At 42.3% G+C, this 9,577-nt stretch overlaps 1 protein-coding gene across 1 annotated transcript; it reads left to right on the top strand.

Moving 5' to 3' along the window:
* The first annotated feature begins 2,153 nt into the window (after positions 1-2,153).
* Positions 2,154-3,658, top strand: LOC147867328 (uncharacterized). The gene is made up of 3 exons (XM_087315119.1): positions 2,154-2,372; positions 2,493-2,611; positions 3,212-3,658. The coding sequence occupies exons 1-3, from the start codon at positions 2,368-2,370 to the stop codon at positions 3,415-3,417; spliced, it is 330 nt and encodes a 109-aa protein (XP_087171245.1). The 5' UTR covers positions 2,154-2,367; the 3' UTR covers positions 3,418-3,658.
* Positions 3,659-9,577: the final 5,919 nt, after the last annotated feature.

Below are 9,577 nucleotides of genomic sequence, written 5' to 3'. Positions count from 1 at the left end.
ATAGGCTCAAAAGTTTCAAGATACTAGGTGACATGATTTGGGTCATCTATGCACTATATGAGCAAGTCTCTGGGTGTGTACGATGCCCAGGTGGCCTATCCAATTGCTTCACTAGCACTATTGGTGTAAAACAAGGTTGCCCCCTATCATAAACTCTTTTTAGGATCTACATTAATGAGATCACGAATTTTATTTCTTGTAAAGGAGGCAACTGAGTAGTCCTTGGGGGTACGTAGGTTTGTATCTTGCTCAATGCAGACGACATAGTTTTGCTCTCTGGGTCTGAACACGACCTACAAAGGCACCTTAATGCCTTAGATGATTTTTGCACACAACAAGGATTGGTAGTGAACATAGGGAAAACCAAAGTCCTTATCTTCCACACATCGGCTCAACTTAGAACTAAGTGTCACCTCACCATCTCCCATAGCCTAGTTGAGGTAGTTGGATCATGTGTATATCTTGGAGTCAGTTTTAGTGCTCGCTTCGGTAAATTTTCGATGACACAGGCAACGAAGGATAGACTTACGAGCGGACATGCATCCCTCTCTCTCTTAGAGAGACAATGCCACCATGCATACTTTCAAAGCCACAGACTAAGGGGTGTCTCTTCGATTCATTAGTGACCCCCTCTCTCATGTATGCATAAATGGTTTGGGCTCCAGGGCTACCATCTTTCATGTGGACACAATTAGAGAGCCCATTGATGATGATGTTATCACGTCAACTTCGAAGCAAATCGAAAGTACCACGTGACATTATTAGAGCTGAGTTCACTTTACCCCCAATGTTAGTAGAAGCACTTTTTCAACGTGTAGTCTTTATTCATAGGACACATAGCCAACCACATGATAGGATATCTCATCAAGCTTTTGAGGCATCTCGATCACTATATGAGTCTGGCTATACTAGCTCATGGTATGACATGATGGTGAGTTGGCTTCTTGACATTAATAACCTACCTCCCCTTAGGTACAACCACATGATTGATAACACTTTAATCTCTCATGAGGACTGTAATAAAGTAATACGCCAAGAAATATGGCAAATTTACACTTGGTATAAATGGATCACCTTGATAGAGCCACTCCCATCTAAAACGTTGTACTATAAGGAACACTTCATGCACTTCTCTAAGTTAGGTTTTATTACAGAACCAAAATATCAAGATGCATTCTTACCAAATGAATTAAGGGTTACCATTGGACAACTTAGAATATCATCTCACCAACTTGAGATTGAGAATGGTCGTACTAATGGAGTTCCTCGAGAGGAAAGGATATGTAGATTATGTCACATAGAGATAGAGGATGAGTACCACTTTACAAGCAAGTGTCCAACTAACGCCGAGATAAGGGCAAAATCTGAGACATACTCGGTCCCCCTCCCACCCTCCCCAACTATTAGATACTATAGATATATCTTAGAGCTAAAAGAACATAGAGAGAATAAACTACAAAATGTTGACAATAACGTTTCTGATCGTATCATGGGCGAATTTTTGGCCTCAGAAGATGTCAATATATCTTTCTTTCCCTACTATTATCTCTCTTCTCTATTATGTATGTGTGTGAGTGTCTTATGCAAATTATTATTATTGGTTCTCTTTAAAGAAATTGGAGCTGCTAAAACTTTGAGGAGTCCTCTTTACTCATGAGTCATAATAACCATAGTATGAACCATATGTACCATACGTGCATTTGCGTAAGAAAAACACCCTCCAAAGAATGATAAATACCATACTTTTGGATTAACTATTTATTATGAGGTAAATAAGCCTAGAAATTTGAAAAAAACAAAAAAGAAACATTAAAAAAATAAGAAAAAAGCAAAATAAAACACAAGAATGTTTAAATAACATTCGCATTCGTTTAAATAAGCCTAAAAATTTGAAAAAAACAAAAATAACATTAAAAAAATGAGAAAAAAGCAAAAAAAAAAAACACAAGAATGTTTAAATAACAATCACATTCGTTTTCTGAATGTTATGCCAGACGAACACGAATTTTACGTACTATGATAATAACACATACCCAAGGGCATAGCGTGAGGGAGGTAGGGGATGGCGGATGCAGCAGGCGCAGGGGAGGATCTCCCTCGAGCGATCGTTCGTCCGTAGAGTAGTGAAGACGAAGATTGCGGAAATAGCGAAAGGAAGAGAGGCAGAGGAGATGGGCATGACGAGGATGCGGGAGATCCCTCTCCACAAGGAAGCCCTTCTCGCCTTCTCTGAGAGCGCCAAGGTCTTCATCCACTACCTCTCTGCAACCTACGAGATCACACGCACACACATGCCCTTTCCTGCTTTTGCCTCTTCTGCTTCTCCATTAAAATTTGCTGATTGATTTTGTGATTCTGTTTCTACCTATGAGGTGTTCAAATTGCAGACATTTTTGCACATTATTGTTTCTTCAAAAAGTATTCATGTACTAGGGGATCGGATGCATTACGTTGGTCATGTCTTTTGACACATCTTTTTTGTAAATTTACAGAGATAATGACATCTGCCGAGAATCCAAGTGGCAGATAATAAGCGCAGAGGATGTACTTAAAGCTGTGGAAGAAATCGAGTTTCCCGAGTTTATGGATTCCTTGAAGATTGCGCTTGAAGGTAGGTCCAAATTTTAGAGACATTCTGGTACTGTATTTAGAAGAACAAAATTAGTACAGTGGCATAAATCAAGAGTAAACTGAGAAATTGTTTTTGCACAAGTCTTCAAAAACTCGGGTCCTCAACACTTGCTATGCAGGTTGCAACAAAATATTACTTTGAATACAAAAACTGTTGTCTGTGAACAAATGGTTTATATTGCTTTTACTGGTTGGAATTTGGAATCTGTGGGAAACACAGGGTTGATATGTTGAGAGTATAAAAATGTGGAGAAATATAACAACACACTGAAATGAAGTTTGCAAGAGGATGATTACACTTTGATATTTTGAAGGATGGAGGAGGGTGTGCGAGTCAATCCTTGTAGATAATTACTATTTCATATTTCTGAGTGGTTAGAATAATTGCGTATTCCCGAGTCCTCTTTGATGAGTTCTTTGATATCAAATGATATGCAATTCACTTATTGTGTTCATCAATGACAATGATATGTCTTGCATTTATTCATTCGATTTAAATCGTTGTTAAAAAGGAGTGTATGTGTGACAGACCACCCAAGTTTACACATGTTACCATACGTGATTATGATTGTTTTTGCAGAATTCCGAAGAGACAATGCAACGAAGAAGTCAGAAGCAAAAGAGAGAGGCCAAGCGAAGAAATGGAAATCAGGTGGTGGCAATGGCAGGAAAGAAGAAAACGGAGATGCAGAAAAAGCAGCCCCTCCAAACTTGAATTTGTCTCCCCCAGCTCCATGTGGAGAAGAAGGCGAAGATGAAGATGTTGAGGATATGCAAGTGTCTTAAGTATTCTCGATGCAACTTGTCTTAACCTGGATTGGAATGAAAAGATTCTGCAAGGAGGTTTAAGAATATGCTTCAATCTTTTAAAAGCTTTAATTCCAAAGGCTTGGGTTATAGATGGTACGCCAAGTTTCTTTCTTAAGAAACAGGGGAAATACTGAAATTTGTCAGTTTTTGTCAATTTGATTGATCTTGCTAAGGTTTCACAATCCCTTAAAAATTACAAAGAGTTTTTTCCACATGCTGAATGTTGAACTGTAGTTTGGTGTTTTACCTAATGGGAATTTCAGTAATGAAAAGCATTGGGAAAATGTTCCAATGTAATGGATTGCTTCAATTTCAAAATTTAGCGACCCTACGTCCATTTTTCATCATTTGCTCTGAAAATACAATATTTGTTTAAGTTGAGGTCTATGGCCTTTTGTACTGAGTGTGCATGAGAATGCAGGAATGTACTCATGTAAATGAAACCTTTGATTGGGTCTTTTTTAAGATAACAATCATACTCTTGTAACTTTTGTCAAGAAGAGAATCTCCCATGAGTGTAGGGTTTATTGAATAATAGTGATTTGATCGGTGTACATGATGCAAGAAAGTTGCTAAGTGAGTTTATATGCACGACAAAAGAAGCTTCAATTGATTGGTGATACCATGTAGCTAGGTTTAATTTTTAGGAAAGATGGTTTATGTAAATGATGCAATAAGCAACTTTGGATACAATTTCGCACAAAATTCGCGTGCATGTGAAATGTGAGCATGATCACCTAGGCTTTTGAATATTTGGAAAAATTTCGTGTGCCCTATCCAACAATGCCTATTTTCTCCAATTGACACGATTTTGGGCACTCTGGACCATTTGGACAGCTCACAATAATAAGGTCTTTGATCGAAACCAACTGCATGAAGTTAGCTTCTTTAAGCAATCCCTCAAGCAATCTCTATTTGATTGTCTACAACTTAGAGACATCACATTGCAAATTTACAATATTTTCTTTGAGTGCTTTTAAGCTCTTTAGTGTCTAATCGACACTTGTATATTTTTCTTTATTCTTTGTTGGTTTTCACCTCATTTTGAGGTTTCCCACTAGTAATAAAAGTGTTACTAAAAAAAATAGAGGATGATCACCAAGGACTTGAACCAAGGAGGATAGGGTGTCCAGTCTTTGTGTGCAATGTTGGAGGATGTCAATGTTTTCAAAGAGTTAGATTTATTTCCTTGGAATTTTGGTGAGGGTATAACTTTTGTGTACGTGCACATTGGAGAATGTATAAGTTCTAAGTTTTGTTGTAGGGTGAGCGAGAAGTGGTAGAGTTGTTTTACCTTTAGTGAAAAAAGATGGATAACAGAGAAAGAAGTAACCTTTTTGGCCTTTCTCACTATATCAATCTCCCACGAAAGGCCAAAAAGAATAAGCAAAACTGATGGGGAGATTGTATAAGACTTGCACATCCTACATGATGAATATATTATACAATATACATAAAACAATTGTGTAACGGCTCGATCTATGTTTCAGCAATTGTGGCCACCTTCTTTGCCTTTTGCCGTCATTGCTTGCTGTGCTTCGACTTCCTTGCGTAGTGCCTGGATTTCGGTTTTGGAGGGGCCATCTGTGGTGGTAGCCGATTTGGCTTCCTGCAGTTGTTCTAATTGGGCGATCGAATTGTACGCGTCCTGCAGTTCCGGCTTAGTCTCTTTTGTTGTTCGCCATGCTTACTTATTTATGTGGGCCACATGTTTTGCTCCTAAGCGCACGTGAGCCAATTCCTAGTGAATTTCGACCAAGGCCATGTTCAACGCTCGCAACTCGATTGCCATCTGCCCTCCGTTAGCGTGCCGCTTGTAGCCGATCTTGCTTAGGGTCTGTTCTTCCTCTGGCTAGATTAATATAGTTATAGCTCACTGGATCATCTGCCTCTTCGTGTGCTCTTCAGCCATGCGCTGAGCTATTGCGACCTGTTGTGTGGCGAGGAATTTGATGAGTTCGAAAGTCGTGTTGAATTGGGGAGTTTTGCTATGGGTGGAAACAATATTGTCAAGTACTGTGCGATGATTGGGAGCAATATCTTCCCAACATGTAGCACGAGGAGTCCGGTGTGTGAGGCTGCACCTGTGACGAAGCCCCAATCGATTGGAGCGTCTTCGTACGTCGCTACGATAATTCCCACCTTGTGCTTCGGCATCCCATAAGATTTGGGATGCATGCAGGCGATCTCCAATAGAAATTTGGCGACATCTCGGAAGAAGATTTCTGGATCCTTCTACGTTTTATACGCCTTTGCGGAGGCAGAATACTCCCCAAAATACTTCTCCAACACAACGGTTGGAGGAATATCGAAACACTGATCTCCGAGTGGACTCAGGCCCTACTTTTTTCTGATCATGGGGTTGGTGATAGTATCGACATTAATTTTCATGCCGATGTTGTGGGCGTTGGGGTGGGCTTTGGCCTCGACGAATATGATGTAACCTGCTAAGCCGTGGTTGATGAGCCATTGTCTAAGGGTAGGAGGAATGTCGATGGCCATGGTGAGAAGAGGATGGAGGGGGAGAGTGAGGGGAGCGGGGGAGTCTTCTCCTTTGAGCTCTATGTTCTTTTATGCGCGAAATACTTGGTAAAATACTCAGGCTTGCTTTTTGTGTGGTTTGGCGAGAGAAATCATCTTCCAAGTTTCTTCGAGCCATGGCACCACGTGTGTGAACAGTAAGGTACTTTCTTTCTTGGGTTGTGTGTCTGCATGCAAAAGGTCTTTAAAGAGTCTTGAATGCCCTTTTTTTTCCATTTTGGAATAGTAATATACAATAATGGTACTGTTAAGTAATTAGGTAATTAACTAGGGTTAAGTAGAGACTAATTATATGGTTACGTTAAGCAACGGAAGATTAGTATGATATGCACGTGAGTGAGTGTGTGTGTGTGTGTGTGAGAGAGAGAGAGAGAGAGAGAGAGAGAGGAAGTTACACTTATGAACACGAAGATAAATGGGGGATGATTGACTATATTGAAAAGTGTCATCAACATACAAAAATACCCACAATGAGGTATATATACAACCCATGTGCAAAGGTGCACATGTGTGGGTAGAACATAGGTGCTTATGTGTAAGTCCTACATTAAATGTACTAAGGAGTGGAGGATCTAGAATATCCCACTTAAGTACAAGGTCTTATTTAAAGGCTTAAGGTCAACACATTAACTAGATTCGATCTAGGTAACTACTAAGTTACATGTGTTGACTAACTAGATTAAACTAGTTGAGCTTGATATCTCAACACGCCCCCTCAAACTCAAGTGTGAGGCGTCCAACGTCCAGTTTAGCTTCCTTCGGCTTCGTTGGCATCGGTGCGGCTTGCGGCTTTCTTTGCAGCGTTGTGCGGCTTCGTTGCGCGGCTCTTTGCGGCTTAGCGGCCTTGTTGCGCGGCTCTCCGCGGCTTTGTTGTGCGGCTCTTCGCGGCTTATTCTCGGCCTCAAGCCTGTGACGAAGGCTTGGATCCTCGGGTTCTTGTTCGACCTTCATCGCGAGGGCATAGTGATGGGCCATATACTCGTTGTAGGCGTAACGAGTGACTTGGGTCTTCGCTCGTGATGAGCGGCGGAGTTTCTCATTTACTCCGGGTATGGGTACAACAAACTCATTGTCTAGTGAGCAAGCCGAATCATCCGAATCACGGTCGTCAGGGTGGACTTCAAATTCGTATTCGGGCATCTTACCTTTGCCTTTGTCCGATGTCGAACTTGGCCACAACGTGTTTTCATCACGTGGAGGCTCTTGTGGGCCAATTAGCTCGGTAGAGCTTGGATTGTCCTTCGGTGGAGGACTTGGCCGAGTTTCGTCGTCCGAGTTGGCATTCAACTCTTCCTCGATCGGGTCAGATGGAGTCGCATCGGGCTTATACCAAGATGCCGATTTGTCGAAAACGACGTTGCGACTTATCCGCACCGCTCGGATCGAAAGGTTGAAGCACTTGTACGCCTTTTTCGCGGACAAGTATCCTATGAGGATACATTCTTCCGACTTCGCGTCGGGCTTCTCTCGACTTTCGTTCGCGATGCGTACATTCGCAATGCTTCTGAACACCAATGTCAGGATTCGAACTCTTGACACAACCATGTTATAATCTAGTATTATGAGTTAACCAAGATATCTAGTACTAGTTATGTATGTAATTGGTCCTTATTATTTTGCTAGCATCATGTGCATAGTTGCTCCCTTGTAGTATTTACACTTGGCACATGCATGCATACCTGCATGCTCTATTGTAGATTCACATGCGTGCAACAAGTATGCATGCCATGTAGTATAAATAGAGGAGTTCACCTTGAAGGAATTCAAGGTGAACAACACCAGTTATGGAGTCTTTCCTTTAATACTATCTTCTTTCTTGTCCATTTGGTTATCTTCTTGCTTGTCTCTTGAGTTTATGATCCGTGACAGTTTGTTCACCTTCCCATCCTCATAGCTCTCCCTCTCATAAGCCATAGCTATGTCCGACTCAACTAGTGAGTTAGGCCAAATAATGGTAGCCTTACGACAACTACAACTTGAAAATGAAGCTCTTCGAAATTCTTTACAAGAACTTCAAGTCGGTACCTCCCTATCCTCACAACCCCCGAACCCTAGTCTCCCACAACAACCTAGCTTAGAGCCCGATCTTCTACCAACATCTAGCCTAGCTTCGTCACAGTTTCTTGAGCCTAAGGTTAGCCTCCCAGAAAAATTTGATGGAACGAGGTCGCGTTTTCGAGGGTTCATCAACCAAGTTCGACTTATCATTCGGCTACAACCTCAACGTTATGGAGATGGTCTTCGACAAGTCGGCCTTGTGGGCACCCTTCTCTCCGGTCCGGCCCAAGCTTGGTTTGCACCATTGGTAGAAACCTCATCACCTTTATGGGAGGACTTTCTCGCCTTCCTTGCCGAGTTAGAGGCCACATTTGGAGAGACGGACCGACGACGTACAACTCTTAACAAGATTTATGCACTCGAACAAGGTTCACGTGCAGCTTCGGTCTATGCTTCTGAATTTCGACAACTAGCATGCGACGTCAATTGGGATGATCAAGCTTTAGCTGATCACTTTTGGCGCGGTCTTCGAAGCAATGTCAAGAATCTTCTCTTAAACTTTCTGGAGCCCACCTCGTTATCCAAAGCGATTTCACAAGCAGTCCATTGTGACAATCGTCTTTTCGAATTTCGCCAAGAAGAGCGCCGGACTTGGGTTCCACCTCATTCACTTCCACGCCACGCCCCGGTCATACAACCCCAAGCATCCTCACACTCGCCTACTTCGGCAGATGCTCCTGTCCCCATGGAAATTGATCAAGCCCGATTTTGGCCATTGACTGATGCTAAACAACAATTTCGGTGGGCTAATGTCTTGTGCATGTATTGTGGCGCCTCCGGTCATGTCGTTCGCCATTGTCCTAGGAGTACTCGCCCACAATTCCATCGAGCTAACGGACCCCAACATCCGGAAAACGACATCGTTCGGTTGCAGTAGGAGCCATGCAACTGGACATCTCCCGTCGCCCACATTCTCTTGGTTCCATTGCCGGACCATCAGGCAATTTCACATTGGAGGTATGGCTTTCGTTTAACTCTAGTTCCATTCAGTCTGTTGCTTTACTTGATTCTGGGGCATCTTCTTGCTTCATCGACGTCGCATTTGCCCAAGCACATGGCGTACCTGTCGTTGGCCTCTCAAAACCCATTCTAGTTGAAGCCATCGACGGGTGCGTCCTCTCGTCAGGTGCAATTACTCAAGTTACAATCCCATTAGGGCTTCGGGTGAGCTCACACCAAGAGGAGCTCACCTTTTACCTCATCGCATCTCCTCGACATCAAATCGTCTTAGGACTAACGTGGTTGGAGGCGCACAATCCAATAGTGGATTGGTGCAACCGCTCGATCACATTTAGCAAGCCAAGATGCTCGTGCAAAAGTATGAAGGTAAATTCAGTTTCCTATCCTTCGGAGACGGTCGACTCCGAATTAACTACCCCATCATCCGTCTAGGATGGGTTTGTTTGTGGCGTCATTTCTAACACACTCCATGTTATTCCCGAAAAATACCAACACTTCTCCGACGTATTTGAAAAATGTAATGCTAATCGGTTGGCTGAACACCGGCTCTACGACTGTCCGATTGATCTTCAAGAAG

This window comes from Azolla caroliniana, unplaced genomic scaffold (genome assembly GCF_043228905.1).
Source record: "Azolla caroliniana isolate FFs.n. ecotype wild unplaced genomic scaffold, voAzoCaro1.0.p SCAF_2, whole genome shotgun sequence".
NCBI classification, from domain to species: domain Eukaryota; kingdom Viridiplantae; phylum Streptophyta; class Polypodiopsida; order Salviniales; family Salviniaceae; genus Azolla; species Azolla caroliniana.
The sequence above is the reverse complement of the archived record's forward strand: the minus strand, read 5'-3'. Positions and strand labels throughout refer to the sequence as shown.

Bases quoted from the DNA above. Each gene is read 5' to 3' on its own strand.
- LOC147867328 (XM_087315119.1), top strand. The intron at 2,612-3,211 runs GTAGGTCCAAAT...TTGTTTTTGCAG, and splicing joins CTTGAAGATTGCGCTTGAAG to AATTCCGAAGAGACAATGCA.